Below are 20,035 nucleotides of genomic sequence, written 5' to 3'. Positions count from 1 at the left end.
GCAAGTGTGAATAAGTAGCAAAGATTAAAAAATATTAGGCTTAAGTAAATAGATATATTTATTTTAAAAAATTATATTATGAATCGTCTCATTACAACAAACAGTAAAAATACCCTTACTTCTTATATATTTTACTCAAATGGGTCACTAAGTATTCAAGTAAATAAATGAAATCTTGAAAGATAATTCATAAAGTAAAAATTATTTGAATAATATAAACTTAAAAGATATGGATTGATTTCCTACCTTTATATAAGAATTCTCTATATGTTTCACAACTGCAGCCAACGACTCTTTGAAAAGCTCTTTATCTGCAGTAAAGAAACAAAAAAAGTCACAAAAAATTAACTTATAATACAAATCAAGATCAGTAGCAGACAATATCAGACAGAGAGGAAGAGAAGGATTGAAACAGATGGGAAGAAAATGCGATTCACACTTGTTGATATATGTGGGGGGGGGGAGAAAGAGCGTGTAGTATCAGTTGACAGAAAAAGAGAAAGAAAGAGAGAGAGACAGGAAGAAGTACAACACCAATTATGCCTTTGAGAAGTGACCTACATAATTTATTTTCATTTATTTATCTAAAATATAAAACTTTAACAGAATTTCTATGAGTCTTGTTAACATTTAATCAATTTACTAATATTTTGTTATAAAAAAAAACACGCGCTTGTTCAAGATCCACTCTCCCATGAAAAAAAAAACAAAAATAAAGAACAATCTGTATGATGTACAAAAATCAAATTGATCAAGTAGTTTTATTTTTATTAAGAAAAATCATTTTTAAGCAAATCTGAAGTTATCCAATGCCCCTCATACTAAGAATGGCTTCCTAAAATCTTGAAAGTTTGAATTACTCGTAGTTATCTCCCTTGTTCTTTCAGATTGTTTTCAAGATGGCATCATGAGATGGTCACTCGTAGTTTAGCTATAAAGTTTAATTTTCCTAATAGAATGAGAATTACTTGATCAATTTACATGATTTTTGGTAAATGATATTTGCTTTCTGCAGCCTGCTAGTAGATGTATCTGTCTTTTTACATAGCTTGTTGAACGTTGCCATTTTTTGTTAATAAATTTGATTTGATCTATAGCTTTCCTAATGGTATGATAGTGTAGGCGAATGGCATAATTCTAACTAGATTCGTACTCAATCCAGCTGATTTGTTTTTGTTGATATCCATTTCCCCCCACCCACATATATCTGACAAATTGCATAAAAAATGAAAAGATGTGAAAAAAACGTTTTGAATGGTGTTGGTATAATTAATCGGTACTGGAAAAAATTTCGGAACATTTTGTAGTGTCAGAACTGGAAAAAATTTTGGAACATTTTGTAGTGTCAGAACTGGAAAAAATTTTGGAACATTTTGTAGTGTCAGAACCGGAAAAAATTTTGGAACATTTTGTAGTGTCAGAACTGGAAAAAATTGGAGCATTTTTCCGATGCTAAAGACGATTCTTTTGATTGTTGTTGTTTTTTTGTTTTTTATTTGGTTCTGCTGAAAACGTAATTTTCCATTGCTAGTACTAATAATCAAATATTTTTTTTGCTTTTATACTACTAATAAAAATAAACTATAGATCAACCACCTCACAAATGTATTTTTGAATTTGCCAAAATATATGCATGAGTTTTTAAGGTAATCTAATAAAAAATAAAAAAAATTTTTTTAGTTATGACTAAATATTTAGAAATTTAAAAAGAATCAAAATCATTAATTGTATTGGAAATCGGGAAAGATATTAGAACCATCCCATCCTTAGTTTTGAACATTTGTTACCTTTGAGAAGAAACACTGCACTAATCGCACTGGAGAGATAGACAGAATTCAAAACGGCTCGTTCAAAAACACTCTCAAAGAAAACTTCTAATTTTTCTGCTTTCAACATGCGTCCATCTGAAAAATAAAAAAAAAAAAGAAAAAAAAAGCACTATATAATGACTGGAAAATAAAAAAAAATAACAGAACATAAAAAATATATCAGCAGTGTTGACAAATTACAGAGTAAACACGGTTGCCTCACAAAAAAAAAATTTACAACTTTGTTCTATTCCCATCAGTTCCACGTATTACATTTTTCAATTCTGACATTTCTTTTAATGCCAATGATCACTTCACCATTTGTTAGTCCTTCTCTTTTGCATCATTTTTAATGGATATTCTCTTTCTCAATCACATTCGTAAAACACACTAAAATACACGCTAAAACACACACTAAAATACACGCTTTCTCTGTCAGCTGATCAGTTAGTTACACTAGTCCCTTTCTCAGAGAAAATATGTTGTTAGCCATTCTCTATTCTATAATTTTAATAGTATGTGCTCGACTGAGCTTCAATCTATCGTTCCCGTCATAAGATATTCACAGCAAAAACTCATCTAGCTACAACCACTGCAAAGATCAAACTGTAGTATCTGTTCTTCAGATGCTGCACTTCTATTTCTTGTTCTCTTTCGGTGGAGGAGAAATCCTTCACGACTGAGACAATTTTTATTTTTGTACCTTTTCTCCACGTTAAAAAACGACCCTGGTGTCTAACTCTGTCCCGTGGGGAGGCATAGTAAATAGGTACAACCACTGCAAAGAACTTTCCTTTGTGTACCTAGAAGTCAAATGAATGTTAAAAAAAAAAAAAAAAAAAAATGGTTTCTTTCCTAGAACTTTCCATCCATGGAATAAAATACCAGAGGGTTTTTCAAGACCGATGTCAATAATTTCTTAGCGAGCTGTTGTGCATTTAATTTTTAAATAATCAAATTCTCCTCATTCCATTCAATTGATAATTTTATTGATCTTTACTTTTGAACGGCCTTTTCGATTTCATAAGTATTGACCCGTTTGTATACAGGGATATGAATATTTATTTACTTCCTCTTCAGGTGTGACACAAGGGCAGGTGTGGATTAGATGAAAGTGTTTCTGTGGAACGAACTGGCTACAAATATAGCATGCAAAGGTTTTCAGTTCGTTATTAACAGCTTAGTCAATTTCAATGGCAAAAAAAGATGACATTAAAAAAAGGGGTTTTGGGCTCCCTGTGTCCAGAAAAAGAGGGCATCAAAATTAAGAGAAATCACCAAGTAGGTATGGGTAGGGAGTTAGGGTTAGGGTATGAGTAGGGAGTAAGAACAAGAATTTATTTTTTTATGAAACAAAAGTCATCTAACTCCACTACCCTCTTAATGAATTGTTTGAAGTCTTTGCTTTCATGGTAAAATTAGCATTTTTAGTTTTCAGGGAAAACTGTCATAAGAGAGAAAATCAGATTTAAAAAAAAAAAAAAAAAAAAAAAAATTATAAAAAAGGTGAATTAAGAAAACAAAAAAAAAAAAAAAAAACCACCCGATTCATGTCTACAAGAGTCTCTCGCAATTTAAGTAAAAGTTGTTCTTGTTCAGAATTCCCCTATATTAAAAAAAATTAAGAAAAAGCTATATGATGTACATGCCTGTGACAAAACAAAAGTATCATATTCCAAAACTCACGTAAATTAAGTAGTTTTATTTTCATAAAAAAAATCATTTTTAATCAATTAATGGGAATTCATAGGCATTACAACATAAATCTGGCAAGTTTGAATTATTGTTGAGTTTTTTTTTTTAAGAGTGTTTCAAAATGGCGGGCAAGACAGCTGCTCTTGTGTTATTCATAAAATTTGATTCATGACGGTTACATATATCATACAGATTTTTCTTTATTTTTTTATTATAGAAGGAATTCTCTGGATAAGTACCCTTCACTACAAAAAAAAAAAATACAAAATTCAAAAGAAAGGCACAGTATGCATGTAAGAGGAAAGACACAGGAAATTATTCTTTAATGAAACAAAGGTCATTTAAGTTCCCTATGCAAACATGTACTAGGTGACATGTTTACGAGTTGCATCTTTGAAGTGCATGCGAATTGCAGACTTGCTGTGAATGAGAAATATTTGGTTAAGAGAAGAGAGATGGGGTGGCATGATCTGAGATGAACCATCCAAAATTTGATTTGTCCACTCAAAAAAAAAGTTAGTATGCCTTTGGGGTTTGGGGGAGGGGGGGGGGTAATGACGTTCTCTGTGGTGGTTATGTAACATTACACATGTGTTAACATGTAGACACTTCAGACCCAATACGTAGATTCAGTCGCAAAGAAACATAAGATAAGTAATAACTAGACTCCTTTCTTTTCGTAACAACATTTATTTCTGGGTGCTTTCCCAAATAAATCATGATCATGCCCCTTCTCTCTAAACCCTGTCTTCTTGAACGTGGTCATCTACCTGTGCACACGTTCTCTTTAGTCTTTTTCTTTTCTTTTTTTTTTTTTTACATGGGGGTCACCACTTATCAAGGCCCGAAGGCCACTCAGAGATAAGGGTTATTGCATGTACAGTAATCAATGAGATAGTATTGTAGTAATCATTAGTATAGGGGTCTTACAATAACCTCATTTTGCACACAGCTCTGCATTTTCATACGCATATCCGTACACTGTTACAGTTATGACCTACTTAAGTTTTGCCACAAACAATGGCTGGCTAGATCCATTATGAATTCTTTGAAATTTCAACTGTCACAGTAAAATGAACATTTTCAGTTTTCAGAAAGAACTGTTATAAAGAGGGAAAAGGAAGGCAATCTCGTGAAGAGAATGTGTGTTACATATCTGAGATCCTATGTCAGTAGCAATTAAGTTAGCTAGTGTGAATTTTGACAAGGGTCCCATTAGTACATGTCAGAATGGCCTTAAACTGCAAACAGAATCGTACTTAGAGATGGGTGACGTAAGGACAAGGCAGGGTAAACAGAGGTCAAAATGATCACGAATGACGTCATATTTTTAAAATGCCGGGAAGCCATGCGAACAAGACACAACCTAATAATGTAGCAAACTGATAATTTTAACACTATCAATGTATGTGCGTCTATGTCACTCATTTCTCAAGTTAACAAGAAATTAAGTAAATAATGACAAGATAACATTAGTCGCTCTCTTTCTCCCGAGTAAATTCTCTCCAAATAAATCCATATATGGAAACTCTCAAACGTCTCCTTGTGTCTTTCATGCATGAAAAATTTTATACGTCCAAGTTAAACAGACAAGGCAAACGACAACCATGAGTCAAAATTCCGATCATGAAATGATGAGGATGAAAAGAAGCAATAATGGAGAGAATAAAAAGACGAGCACATATAAACACCCGACGCATATATGGACAAAGATTTTTCATTGATCGTTCATTAATGAAAACATTGAAAGAGGAAGAAGAGAGAAAGGTAAAGCAAGAGAGAGGAAGAAAAAGAGAAAGCTGTAAAATCTAACCAAATAGTAACAAAAAAAAAAAAATTAAAAAATAAGGAGGTAAGGTTCTAGCATTTCAAACAAAAAACTGAAGAACTCGCATCCATGTGTGGTGATTTTTCTGGACTAAAAAAAGCTGAATCTCACTAAGAAGAGAGTAGTTGCATTCTTAATATGAATATGCAAGATTTAAAAAAATTTTTTAGTAAATATAAAAATTAAAAAAAAAAGGTTGCAAAATATCTTAACTTACCAAAATCATGAAAAAGATTATCCAACTGCCAAGAAAACATCGACCAATCTACATTAGAACTGGCCGGCAAAATCTGAAATTAAATTTAAAATTTAAGGGTTTTTTTTTTCAGTATTGTTATATTTAGGAGTCTTATTAAGAGTGAGTCTTAGAGAGAGAGATGTTGTAAGAGAGATTGTTCGTGTTATGAGGAGATTCATATATATAAAATGTACATACTTAGAAGTGTAATAGAAGCTCTTAGAGTGAGGAAACAGTGTTCAGACAGTCTTAGTGTTCACATTATAGATATGAGATGTCGAGACATGTATGTAAATACATTTTAAAACACATGATATACAAGACATATATAACAATTTTCACTTTACCTTTTGGTAGAATTACAACACAAAGACGACGTTTATAAAAACACATGATGGGTTTATTTCTTCTTCCGACCGGTCGTGGTTTTCTGAGTCAAGAATTCAAAGCTTCACATTCTAAGTTTCAAAAGTGACCGTCTCGCTTCTAGACGTTCGAATCCCAACTGCAGACTATCGTCTGTCGTCCTCAAACTCCCTCTGACTCTCTATTTTTATACTTACATGAAAAGGGGACAGCCCTTATCATGTAACAGTATTAAGACGATTAAACTACAATCAAGGGGAACTAACTCCTTTTCTGTTTCAGGCAGAGTTACCTCCTCCCCTTTACCTCTGACACAAGAATCAGAAAATACAGATGCTGGCAAAAGGATGACTTTAAATCCTGATAAATGAGATGGAGATGTATTACTTTTGTCCATGATAGTTGTGACACACAAACTCAAATAATATCGGACTAAGACTGATTGATGTCATTCGTATCATTCTATGTATTGCTTCCTTGTAAATAAAATGTTTATGTCAAGTCAACTATAATTATTTTCATTTCTTTCAATACTTTGTCATTCATGTGCTACACACATATTCCTCTTCGGACATAATCTTCTGCAATGCATTAATAGTTACGATATGTTAACACCACCTCCCCATTCATAAATATCCAAACAAAAATTTAGCAAGCAAATAAATATATATGTCTATAAGTCTAGAAGTATAAGCCATGTTTAGTTTCAGAACAGTTTCCGAGGGTTCTTGAGAGGTGACTGGTTTGCAGTAGACAGTTCCACAGAGCAAAAGATTCTTACTGTGTCAAGACGGAAAAAACATGCAAAATTGCTACAGAAAAGGTTTAATTTTTTTTTTTTTTTTTTTTTTTTACATAGGCATCACCACATTATCAAGGCCAAGAGGTCACTCAAGGATAAGGGTTAAAGAGTGTACAGTAGAAATTGGAAAATATAGTAATCATTAGTAATGAAAATTCGGTAAATTTGTTAACTTATATGGAACGGCTCATCAAGAACTTGTTTACGTTAGACTTGAACACAACCATATTTTAGTCAGCTGGAAAGCAGGAAAACGGAAGACAATTCCACAGGCGTGCAGTTCTAAGAAAGAAGCTTTGTTCATGGGATCTACGTTTAGGTTTAGGCACAGATAAAGAGTGGGGGGAATTATTGATAGTGTTTACAGCTAGACGAGTGTTTCTTGTGAAAGTTTGGCGAGGGGGGACCATAGATTGAAGCTCAGTTAAACACTTTCCATGAAAATAACGATACATCAGAGACAAACTCGCAACGTCTCTTCTGTGAGAAAGAGGTTGCAGGGAAGAGAAAAGAACATCTCCCACAAGGCTACGAAGTCTATTTTTAACTATCAAGGCAGGACAAGTCCTTTCTAGCTGCTTCTGCCCAGATGTGGCAACAGTATTCCGTCCTTGGACGTACCTGGCTCTTATATAGATAGAGGATTGCATCAGCAGTGAGATATCTACTGGATCGATAGAAAGATCCCACCATTTTTCCAGCGGCCTTGGCAACAGATTTAATGTACGTGTTCCATTTCAGATCAGGAGTAATTGTCAAGCCCAGAAGCTTGTCAAAACTTGAGGCCTCCTGAAGACGAGAGCCATTCATTTCAATTGATGCCAGATTTATGGAGCAATTCTGGTTTCTGATTAGTTGGTAGCAGTAAGTGAATTAATTCGATTCGTCAGTTCCTAGCAGCATCGTTTATAAATAGAATCGCCTGACTGTATGGGATCATAGCCCATTATAAATAAAAAATAGTGCAACAATAAGTGAGTATTATTTTGTCTGTTGGTCAACTAGAGGCTTGAAAACTACTTAATAGCATCACGCTGAATTTGGCATGAAGCAAGAGTGGACAAATTCAGAAATAATGGCAAAAGAATTAACTTACAAAGAATGAGAATATGTGTGCGTGAGGACACTTCTCAACCTATATACTCAACAAATTTTTAATCTACAGACTTGAAATTTGGTATATAGGTTATTCAGACGCGTGGAAAACTTTTTAATATGTTTTCATCCAGAAAAAAGGGCTGCTAGGGGGTCAAAACTGAAAAATTTGTATGTGGGAGTTATCGGACTTTTCTGTTTGTTAACTGGTTCACGATTGCGCATGTGTGAATGGTGCACATTACAGATTCCTTGTTAAGTATAAGTCGGTTTGAAAACACTTCTTAAAGAGTGTGTCATATGGCTGAATGGTTATACTTGACTCACTGTCTTTAGGTTTTGGTTTCAGCTCGACATTTTTTTTTTTTTTTACTTACAAGAAGTGGACCATTTAGAAAAAATATAATACTTGCTTGTCACGTCTCAGTTTCTGTATGAATTAAAATATTTAAGCGCATTGTACGACCGGGCAACGCCGGGTGGCCTGCTAGTAAATCTATATAATAGCAATAAAAATTGTTTGTCCGCTTTTCACTTTTTTTTTTTTTTTTTTTACATCCACCATTCAAGAGGGTCAGAATTTATGACTAAATACAGGGAAAAGATAATTCTTGCTTTTTGTCCAGAATTCAACCTAATTAAAAAAAAATACAGAAAATGATGTATGTACCCTTTATGAAATGAAAATGTTGTATTCCAAAAATCACAAATTCTTCAAATAGGTTGTTTGTTTTTTTTTCTAAATAGAAAATCATCTTTTTACGATTTTTAGCGATTAGTAATATATTGTAGTCATTAGAAAGCTGATTTTAAAATCTCGGTAGTTCAGATGGAGTTGTTTCCCCTATATCCAATATGGCCAATGAAAACAAGTCTCTCTGTCATAAAATTTCATTTTCTTAGTTAAAAAAAGACTACTTGATCAATTTACATGATTTTTTTATTTTTTTATTATTATTTTTTTTTTTTTTAAATGACATTTTCATTCCATGATGGCTATGTACATATTAAAATTTATTAATTTTTTTTTTCTTTTTAATTAGGTTGAATTCTGGACTTACACTTAAATTCTATTTTAAATTTTACACAGACAAATCTATTGATACTAGTTCATAAAAAAAAAAAAAAAAAAAAAAAATCAAATTACTTAAAAACTTACCCGTGAGAGTTTTCTCTTAAAATTTGCTAATACTGAATTAGAAGGTGGTGGTGACATTGAAGAACTATATCCCGGAAGATACGGATTGCACCTGAAGAAACAAAAAATACTTTCACAGTAAACATAAATACAAACAAAAACGTAGACTAAGTACGTATATATATTTACTTGTATTACATGTTTTTACAATTTTCAGAACAGAAAAATATGAGAATATAAAGTATAGATATCTTTGAGAACTGCGACATTGTTTCAGTTACAGACTGAGGAAATTTTTATTTTTGTTCCACTCCAGAGTGCCTCTTTTTGGGGAGTTGGATGTTGTCCATATTAAAAACAAGTAAATAGGAACAAAGAGTGCCACACAAAACGATTACTATGAGTAACGTGTACTCAGCAACCATGTCCCAGAGCCTAGCTGGAGTCCGAACACGGTACCCCCGTAATAATAATAAAGGGTTGGGTTCGAGACTCCTAACAAACGGTTCCCCAGTTCGATACAAAACACCTGATGAAGGCCGGAGGGCAAAACGGCCGAAACGTTGTGACTATAACAACCAAGATGAGGAAGTCAGTCCGACAATCTCAATAAATAAAAATAAAAAAAAATCCTGTTTTTGTCACTTAATCAGGTCATTCACTCTCTATATCTGCTAAATAGCTTATGCAAAACGACAGAGGAAACAAACGCTAACAAGCTTTAAAAATTTGCTGCAGTATAACTATAAAACAACATTACCAGTCCACACAGACTTTAAGAGATTTGAAACACCTACCATTTAATAGGTCTTTCCTCAAAATATGTTATAGAACATGGTCACACACATTAGATAATCACAGACATGACAAAAGAATAGACACCCATAGAAACAGTTTATTTCAATAACTAATACTTGGTTGACATTCCCTTTGCTGTTTTTAATGCAAGGACCCTTCTAGGCATGGCATCGATCAGTTAACGAATATCATCTTGAATTTCTTGCCATTTCTGATGCAACAGTGCTAAAAGTTCAGACTTAGAAAGATGGATCCTTTTTTTTTTTTTTTGCGAAGGTTCCGGTCTAATATGCCCCAAATGTTTTCAATTGGGTTCATATCCAGGGACTCACTTGGTCATGGGAGTTTATTAATCCCATTTTGGCTCAACCAATGTTGTGTTGCCCTAGCAGAGTGACAAGGAGCTCCATCTTCCATAAATAGGAAGTTAACTTGGTTCGTTTTACCATGTCAGAATATTGGTAGGAGTCCTTCATGTAATATTGAAACACATTTAGCAGAACTGATGTTTCTTTTTAAGTCAAACTCTTTCTGAGAGAGCCTTCATGCCCATACCCTACCTCCGTCAGGAAATAATGCAAATCGTGACTCATCAGAGAAAATGACATTGGCCCAAAAGGTCATAGGTCTCTCCACCATCTCACAAGCTTAATCTTTTCTGCGCTTAATATCAGAAGGACGAAGAAGAGGTTGCCTTCTCGCAGTCTTACCATAGTAGACCAGCTTGTAAAGATACCTGACAGCTGTTTTGGGATTGACACCAGCTTGTGTTGCAATGTCAGAAGCTTTGCACCGAGGATCATCTTCAACATTTTTCACAAGACACAAGGTTCTTTCAGAGGGGCCAAAGCCACCTGGACGAGGTTTCGTGCACTCTTTGTCCTCTCTTATGAATTGTATGATCACTCTATTAACAGTAGAAACGGAGTATTGAAAGATTTCCTGCTATTTTGCATTGACTAAAACCCCTTCATGTTGACCCATGATTTGTCTTTGCAGAAATTCTGATAATGCTGATGTTCCTTTAGTTCGTGGTATGCTTCAATATTGTTAGATGCAATTTTATAATGAGATACTCTAAGCTATTTCAGCACTATTCTTATCTGTAAATATAAATAAGCATATGTTAATATTAGGAAAAATATTTATCTAAGTGTATGTGCAAAAGTAAGATTTACTATAAAAAATTTTGTTTATTAATTGGGGTTTTTTTTTTCCTTCAACACGAACATATTTTCATTTCTGGCATTTTGTGATGACCTTTTTTTTTTTTTTTACACAGTGATCACCACTTATCAAGGCCCGGAAGCCACTCAGGGATAAGGGTTATTGCAAGTACATTAAGTTAGTGAGGAGATTTGCTGAAGTGTTTACTTAAGGGGGCAGTTCATTAGGAATTTGTTAACATTGGACTTGAAGACATCACTTAGAAATAATATGTCCGGTTTCGTCTTCTGTAATTGGGTTTCAACCTCTGGAAGGTTGGAACGTAGACCCCTGATGTTGGAGAAGGAGACCTGGTAGTAGGGGTCTACGTTGAAAGATGGGGTTCTAGGTTTAATCGAGTTTTTATTCTGGATATATTTCATGTTGAGGTTTGGGGATTTGTGGAATAGGTCGGCATACTTGGTTAGAGCAGTACAGAGAGGGAAAGTAAGAGAGAAAAAGACAGGAAAGTTTTTTTTTGTAGCACACGAAAAGGTAAAGCCGTAACAATTACCCACTAGTATGGCATCGAGAGGCCCCACCAGAGACTACTGCATGGTCCAGATCCACTCACCAAATGGCAATACAGCAGTCCCAGTACTTTGCGCCTGCTGATAGGACAGCCTCCTTAGTGGTTAATCCAAGGTTCGGGTCCCTGACTATCAGGCGGATAACGTCAGCCCAGACAAACGTTTACCTCCAGCATCCTTACTAGTGACATGGCCACAAGGACAGACAAAGACAGAAAAATTTCCGACATCTCAGACTACTGGTCACCAAGTACTACCGACCTTTAAGCAGCTTTTTCTTCACCCTTTGTCAGAAAAATCACTCATTGAATGAGGACTGAATGACAAAATAGATGAAGCGAGAGTTACTGGAGCTGCCGATAACACATCCACTGTATTATCTACTTTCTGTGTAAAAAAAAAAAAAAAAAAAAAAAAAAAACCTGATATTCTTCTATAAACTTTAACAAATTTTTAAGCGGATTGAATAAAGTTTTTCATGAATTAGCAATAAACATTAAAAAATTAAATTGTTTTATTAATATAAGTGAAAATTATATTATTCTTGCTTTATTATGATTTTCATAGATGAGAATTTAGATTATTTGGATTAAACTACTGTTCTTATTTCAACTTATCCTCACAACGTTTCAGCCGATGTAATCGCCAACCTTCTTCAGGTGTAGCTTGTCAAACTTGGGAATCTGCACAGAATTTCAAATGGAACCCTTTATTTAATCCATGGGAGAAGCATACTCTAGTTTTGTCAGCCATGATCAGGTAGAAGTTTTAAATAATTCACAATTGCATTCTTCATATCAACCTCATTGAGGATTAAAGCTTAAAACTCCAGAAGAGTGTCATTTACAACTTACTTTGTTCATTATGCCATGGTTTGTTGCATAATAGCTGAAAGAAGGAGCTTATTTATGTTTTTTTTTTTTGTTTTACAAAAGCCGTCCAAAGAGTACGCTTTTTGGGGTCTTTACACCAGCCATTCAAAGGGAAAGCTGGCTTGGCTTTTACCACAGCTGTTCAAAGAAGTGTCTTACTCGTTTGTACTTCTATTTCTTTTCACAACTGTACAAGTCTTTCTTATCCATTACTGCAGCATTCAATATATGAAACTGAATTAATACAGATTTTTAGCATTATATATTATATATAGTTTTTTTTTATAAGAGGGTAGTTGCCATTTTTAGTCGCATATTGCTTGGTTTGATTCATCATGATATACTTGCTCTTATATTAATCAATAAAAACACAAATGATGTTTTCTTTTCACATTGTGTTATAAGTTTACTCGACAAATATCTAAAATGTGTTATATTAAATTTTGGTCAGAACTGACGTTAAACAACATGAAAAATAAAGTTAATTTTTTGTTTTTACATTCTTTTTAGTAAAATAAAATGAACAAACATTAACAGAATTCTTTTAAAGAAAAACAAAAATAAAAAGCTAAACTGAAGGAGGAATTTTATCTTGATTGGGACTCAAATATTTCCACCAATCTAAACAGTGGCTCAAATGTTCCCCCAAATAATCTAAGCAGTGGCTCAAATATTTCCCCCCAATAATCTGGGAAGTGGCTCAAATATTCCCAACAATAACCTTATCAAGGTTCAAATTACCTGAATAATTATGTTTTGGGCTCATGGTAATCTTGATCAGAACTCATAATAATCCTGATTGGGGGCCAAATCTTTACCCTTATGAATACTATTGGAGTAATTTAGACTTCATTTAAGATTTAAACAATTTGAACACTGATCAAACAATTTAAACTGCTTAAGCTAATTGAGTTAATTTGAACCACCAGTAAAGATTATCAATGTTATTTGGAGCCCGATGTATATTAAGGTATTAATATAGATTGGGCTCCAAGTTATGTCAATAATCTTGATCAAAGTCCAAATTACCTCAATAAGCTTGACCAGTTTAAACTGTTATAATAAGCTTGATTGAGGTTCAAGTTGCCTTAATCTTAAATTGCCCCAATAATATTGATATGGTCTAAAATGGCCCCAATAATATTGATAAGGTTTAAAATGGCCCCAATAATATTGATAAGGTCTAAAATTGCCCCAATAATATTGATATGGTCTAAAATTGCCCCAATAATATTGATATGGATTAAAATTGCCTCAATACTGATAAGGATTAAAATTGCCCCAAATAATCTTGATCATGGTTCCAATTGCTTCAATAATCTTGACCATGGTTCTTTGTCTTAATTTTGATCAGGTTGTAACTGCCTTAATAATTTTTATCATTATCATGGTTCAAATTCCATCAAAAACTATGATCATACATTGACATGCCATAAAACAATATCATACATAAATCTTGATTCAAATTCCCACAAATTCTGATCATAGTTAAAATTCCCTTCAAATTTTGAGTAAGAAAAGAAATCAGATCAAATTTACATAATTGGGTTGTATTGTATTTTAGAACTAGCTTCTCAAGTTTTAAAAGCCCCTTTCAGTTATAGAGAAAAAAAATAGTACTAATTTGACCTACCCTGGGATTTCTACCTCCTGTGGATAACATACTTGGTTGTCAGGGGCATGAAACATTGATGAAGTAGCAAGAACAGGAACAGAGTTTATAGTCCCCAGCAGCCTGTTGTCCGTGGATTCAAGAGGCTGAGTTTGAAGGGAACTGCTGAATAAGGGGGCAACAAAACATAAAATCAATAGCAAAAAAATTAAAACAAGGAAAAAAAAAAACATCAAATAAAAAGTGAAAGGATTTTTTTTTAATGTTAGCAACTAAAAATATATAAAACGAAAATATCAGCAAAAATTTACTTCACATATTTATTTTTATCTTCAAATATTTATATATTCGACACATACATTATTATGATTATACTATTTAGGAAATATACGGATATGACTATATATTTTAGAGGTTGACGTTTTGTTGTATGGCGCATAAGCCCTTCTCAGGTTATGAAATGTTGAATCCAGTAATTTTAGCAAAAATTTTCTTTATATCTTAAAACATTCAATCATGATGTTTGGTTTGATTTGGTTGTTTTCTAGAGAAAAATTGTGTTTACTTTGCAGAACATGATTGAGTTTTGCAAAGGGAAAAGAAAAAAAAACTATCAATGTTTGGTGTAATTTAGGTCAAGAAGCCAATATCTTCATATATTACACAGAGAATGCCATTATTATAAATATATCACCATCTCGCATATCATATTACATATTCCTCAGCTATACAAGAATGACGCTAGCATTTCCTCTGAACAATGCTCCAGAGAAATTCTCTGAAGCAGGTATTCACACTCCCTATCTCATTTTTTTCAAAATGGAAGACCTCCCTCCCTTTCCGCTCTGACATAAAGGTCAGATAGAAATGAGATTTTTCTTCTATTAAGAACTCCTGAGGTTTGAAAAAGAAGGTTTGTTTTATAGGATTACATACTTTTAGAATTATATTCTTCAGCCCTCTAAGAAACCAATCCGAGATCAAGTAACCAAAAACAAAAGAAAAAACTTTTCTGGATTCTTGTCCAGATTCCGGCTCCCTCGTATTAAAAAAACACAAAAATATAGAAAAATCTGTCCGTTGAAATGAAAATATCATATTCCAAAAAAATCACATAAATTGATAAAGAAATTTTATGTTTAAATAAAAAAAAATGAAAATTTGAAAACAATCTAAAAAGCACAAAATAATTCAAATTTGCAAAATTTATGTTGTGATTGCCTATAAATTCACATTAATCACACTTAAAACGGATTTTCTTTATAAAAATAAAACTACTTTATTTTTGTTTTTAATATAGCGTGAATTCTGGACAACACATTTCTGTCAACGTCAATATGATAAAAGCATTTACTATTATTTCAATCAAGGGTTCAAATTTTAAGAAAACCCAACAAACACATGCCAACTTTGCTGAACAACACTGTTAATACCTGCACAACATGAAAAGCACTCACAACTAAGTTGACAGGAAAATGGAGGAGGGTTGAACACATTAATTTAAAAAAATAAAAAATAAAAAAAAAAAAATTAAAAATTTTTTCTAAATTAATGATTCAGTGTTGACTCTACAATAAAATCCAAGTTTCACAATCATGTTTATTAAAAAGACAAGAAGTTCAAATACTTTTTATTTTTATTTTTTTAAACAATTAAAATTTAAAACTTACTCTTCAGTTAGTTTGCCAGCAGCAATATTGTTGTTATAATTGTCCTTTGGAAGATCTTCTGCAGAGAAGTCATAGCGATTATTGCAACCCAGCGGCCGGAAACCAGGAGGGACTGTACATTTTTTACCGGTGGACGTTCCCTGATTACTACGGTTGGACTGTTTACTGGGAGCAGAAGCTATAAGACAAAAAAAAGTGGGCTGTTAAATGAACAGGGTTGCTATGGTTTCCGTTTTATGGTATATCAACTCTTTTTGTTGGGTTTAGAAATTCTTTGAGGTGAGGATTTTATTATTTAGACTATGGTTCTTATTTTTATTATTTAGACTATGGTTCTTATTTTTATTATTTAGACTATGGTTCTTATTTTTATTATTTAGACTATGGTTCTTATTTTTATTATTTAGACTATGGTTCTTATTTTTATTATTTAGACTATGGTTCTTATTTTTATTATTTAGACTATGGTTCTTATTTTTATTATTTAGACTATGGTTCTTATTTTTATTATTTAGACTATGGTTCTTATTTTATTATTTAGACTATGGTTCTTATTTTATTATTTAGACTATGGTTCTTATTTTATTATTTAGACTATGGTTCTTATTTTATTATTTAGACTATGGTTCTTATTTTTATTATTTAGACTATGGTTCTTATTTTATTATTTAGACTATGGTTCTTATTTTTATTATTTAGACTATGGTTCTTATTTTATTATTTAGACTATGGTTCTTATTTTATTATTTAGACTATGGTTCTTATTTTTATTATTTAGACTATGGTTCTTATTTTTATTATTTAGACTATGGTTCTTATTTTTATTATTTAGACTATGGTTCTTATTTTTATTATTTAGACTATGGTTCTTATTTTTATTATTTAGACTATGGTTCTTATTTTTATTATTTAGACTATGGTTCTTATTTTTATTATTTAGACTATGGTTCTTATTTTTATTATTTAGACTATGGTTCTTATTTTTATTATTTAGACTATGGTTCTTATTTTTATTATTTAGACTATGTTTCTTATTTTTATTATTTAGACTATGGTTCTTATTTTTATTATTTAGACTATGGTTCTTATTTTTATTATTTAGACTATGGTTCTTATTTTTATTATTTAGACTATGGTTCTTATTTTTATTATTTAGACTATGGTTCTTATTTTTATTATTTAGACTATGGTTCTTATTTTTATTATTTAGACTATGGTTCTTATTTTTATTATTTAGACTATGGTTATTTTTATTATTTAGACTATGGTTCTTATTTTATTATTTAGACTATGGTTCTTATTTTATTATTTAGACTATGGTTCTTATTTTAGATGTTCTCATGTTTTGGTCAATGTAACCTCCAACTTTCTCCAAATGTGTCTGGTCGAACCCAAGAATCCATACAGAATTTCAAACAAAAGCCTTTATTTAATCCACAGGGATACCTTATTCTTATTTTATCAGCCATGACTGGACAAGACGTTCCTAAAGAAGGTTGGAGGTTACATCAACCAAAATATTGTGAGAATAACATCCCAAATAAGAATGGTAGTCCGAATGATGAAAACACAAAATTTTTTTCAATTATTTAATGCTAAGTATGTAACCAGATGGTGCACCAGGCAATGCCGAATAGTCTTGCTGTTGGGTTGAGAAGTGGTTGATTTACTGAGTAGTCCTTTTGACACGAGTTCAGGAGATTTCACATTGTTAGATGTAACAGTGATGATGATGGTGGTGGTGGTGATGATGATAGAAAAAAGAAATCTGTGTTAACAGATAATCAAAATGATCCCCCCCCCCCACACACACACATACAAGCTGGATATTTGAAGGATTTAAGTGGAAATCCTTCAAATATTTTCCAGGCGGTGAAAATTGATACTTAAGTTTTATTTGAGAGACCACCAGAAAATCAAGTAGGTAGTGAAGCCCTTTTGGAAAAGCAGTCATCTAGATAACCGATTTTGTTATGGTGCCTTATATAGGAAGAGCATTACACAACTGATGGTGAAAGAAGAAAAAGTAAAGATAACAGGAGTGGGGGGGGGGCACCGAAGCTATCCCACTTTAGTGATGATGAGAAGTGCAGATGGAGGGAGGAGGAGAAAAATGGGAAAAGTTCCTCAAAATCTTGAGAAATAATCCTTTTTGAGATTGGTCCATGAAATAAAGTTCTATTGATCAGGGAGGCAGGGTTAAGCTACCTGGTTCTGAATATAATGAGAGGCAACAATAGCCTCAAGGACACCTCTGTCCAACTGCCGGAAGACTCAAACCTCTGAGAGAAAGCACATTTCACTTGGGTCTCTCCCTGCTCCAAACCACTGAGTCTACACTGTGACAAGACAGGCCCCTAAGACTTCGTGTTGGTCGCTCCGACTTTATTAACAAAAGCCACCAGCCCCTGAGTATTTGTATCTGGAGTCAAAAGCGGTCAGAATTTGAAACTACTGAATAATTATCTTGTTTTCGTTATACAACAAGCTGAGTTTTCAAGTTGTCTTTCTTCTCTTCCTTTGTTTTGAAATGACCTCTCCTTTCCAGTGATGCGGACTTTGGAGAGCAGAGCTGAACGGATTGCACACTATCAAAAGCAACATGGAGAGAGTGGCAATATATGGAACCGAATCGTCTTATCAGTAAGGACCGGGAAGTAGGGCACAAGTACACTACATTTTTATAAACGTTTCATTGAACACAAGGTGCTCACTTACCAACAGCCGAGAGAAATTCCAAGTTCATACCTTTCTCAACAGTGTTACAGATTAGAGACCTATGTCAGTAGTTAACTAGTGTGAATTTTGTTTATAGGAAGTGTGCGACAAAGAACCCGTCTCTGGTCCAACCTCCTGAAAAACATTTACAGCAAGAACTCATCTAGCTACAACCACAAAAATTAACTTTTCTTTCTACCTCTCTGCAGCAAAAACAAAACTGCCACTGACGAAACGTTGCATCCCTCTGTCTGTTTTACAAGTATTTTCATGGTAGATGCTCTAACAAACTACAAGCCCTTGTCCCCCCCCCCGCCTCGACATAAATACCCCCGACAAACCCGACAAGCAACAAAATCCCATCCCTACACAGCAGCGATCCCCAGATACAAGTAAGCCTCCTACTCTAATAGTTTCTTCCCTAGAACTGCTAGGACTTTGGTATTCCCTTCCGGGTTCCTGCTTTCCCGACTGTACTGATATGCAGAAGTTCAAGTGTAATGTAAACAGACATTTTGCAGCTCAACTCCCTAGATAGTATCCCTGCAATTTATGTCCCAGATAGTAGCCCCCCTCCCCTAAGTGGCACTGTGTGTTGTTTGGGGTGAAAGTGCAGAGACAAAAAAATTTTAAAACTAAACATGAAAAGTTTCTTTCCTAGAATATCCAATCTATGAAATAAAATACGATGAGGCTGCTTCACAACTGAATGTAGCACGGGCATCTCCAAGTTTGATGCAAACAAATACTTGTCGAGCCATCCTCATGAATAATAAATGTCTTACATAATCTTCTTCCTAGTCAACCCATTTAATTCCAATCTTGTGGTGGCATTCATCATCAAACTGAAAATTGCTTTGACTCTTATCCTTGAGTGGCCCCTGAGCCTTGATAAGTAGTAATCCATCAGTAAAGTACGATGTTTCTTTTGTACTTCTAAACCTAAGGAAACCATTCATTTTCTTATGTGTCCCTGTTGTAATAAAGAACACTTACATGGAGCAAATGAATCCTGCAAGTAAATAATTTCTTTTGTTGTTGTTTTTAAAATGGTCCTTATGTCATGGAGTAATTTAAAACTATACGTTTTTGTAAAACAACCAGCAGGCAACTTGACGTTGTCCAGTTGTATCTATCTGTATAAGAACCACGTACGCCCTAAAATAGAGTACTGTTGCCACATCTGGACAGGAGCTTCTTAGTATGGATAGAGTTCAAAACCAGCTACGAAACCCAATAAGTGATGCCCGTTTATCTTCTCTGCAACCTCTTTCCGACAGAAGAGAAGTTGCGAGCCTATCTCTGCTTTATTGTTATTTTCATGGCAAGTGCTCAATTGAATTCCGATCTATGGTTCCTCCCCTTGTCAAACTTTCACAAAAACACTCGACTAACTACAACCACAACATACGATTTCCCTCGCTCTCTAACAGTGCTTAAACCTAAACACAGATTCCATGAACGAAGCTTCTTTCCCAGAACTACTCGCCTGTGGAACACTGTTTCACTGGCTTACTTCCTGGTTGAATACAATATGGTAATGTAAACAAGTTCTTGTTGAGCCGTCCCCATAAATAATCAAATTCTACCCAATTTACACCATTAACGATTACTACACTAACGCCTTACATTCATTAACTCTTACCCTCGAGTGGCCTT

General features: G+C 33.5%; 1 protein-coding gene across 3 annotated transcripts in view; it reads right to left on the bottom strand.

Annotated features, from left to right (window-relative positions):
• Positions 1 to 20,035, bottom strand: part of LOC145246071 (uncharacterized) — a 114,186-nt gene that overhangs the window by 30,399 nt on the left and 63,752 nt on the right. Inside the window, exons 11-16 of one of the 3 annotated variants that reach the window (XM_080107918.1) lie at positions 15,659 to 15,836; positions 14,010 to 14,150; positions 8,992 to 9,082; positions 5,549 to 5,621; positions 1,788 to 1,904; positions 247 to 311 (exon numbers count right to left, since the gene is read on the bottom strand). In XM_080107918.1, coding sequence (XP_079964044.1) covers positions 247 to 311; positions 1,788 to 1,904; positions 5,549 to 5,621; positions 8,992 to 9,082; positions 14,010 to 14,150; positions 15,659 to 15,836 — 665 coding nt within the window. Of the gene's footprint in view, positions 1 to 246; positions 312 to 1,787; positions 1,905 to 5,548; positions 5,622 to 8,991; positions 9,083 to 14,009; positions 14,154 to 15,658; positions 15,837 to 20,035 lie in introns of all 3 variants that reach the window. The other 2 variants (XM_080107917.1, XM_080107919.1) reach the window with 2 other exon arrangements.

The sequence above is a fragment of the Euprymna scolopes genome, chromosome 23 (genome assembly GCF_053919585.1).
Source record: "Euprymna scolopes isolate OS-2025 chromosome 23, ASM5391958v1, whole genome shotgun sequence".
In the NCBI taxonomy this organism is placed as follows: Eukaryota; Metazoa; Mollusca; class Cephalopoda; order Sepiida; family Sepiolidae; genus Euprymna; species Euprymna scolopes.
The sequence above is the reverse complement of the archived record's forward strand: the minus strand, read 5'-3'. Positions and strand labels throughout refer to the sequence as shown.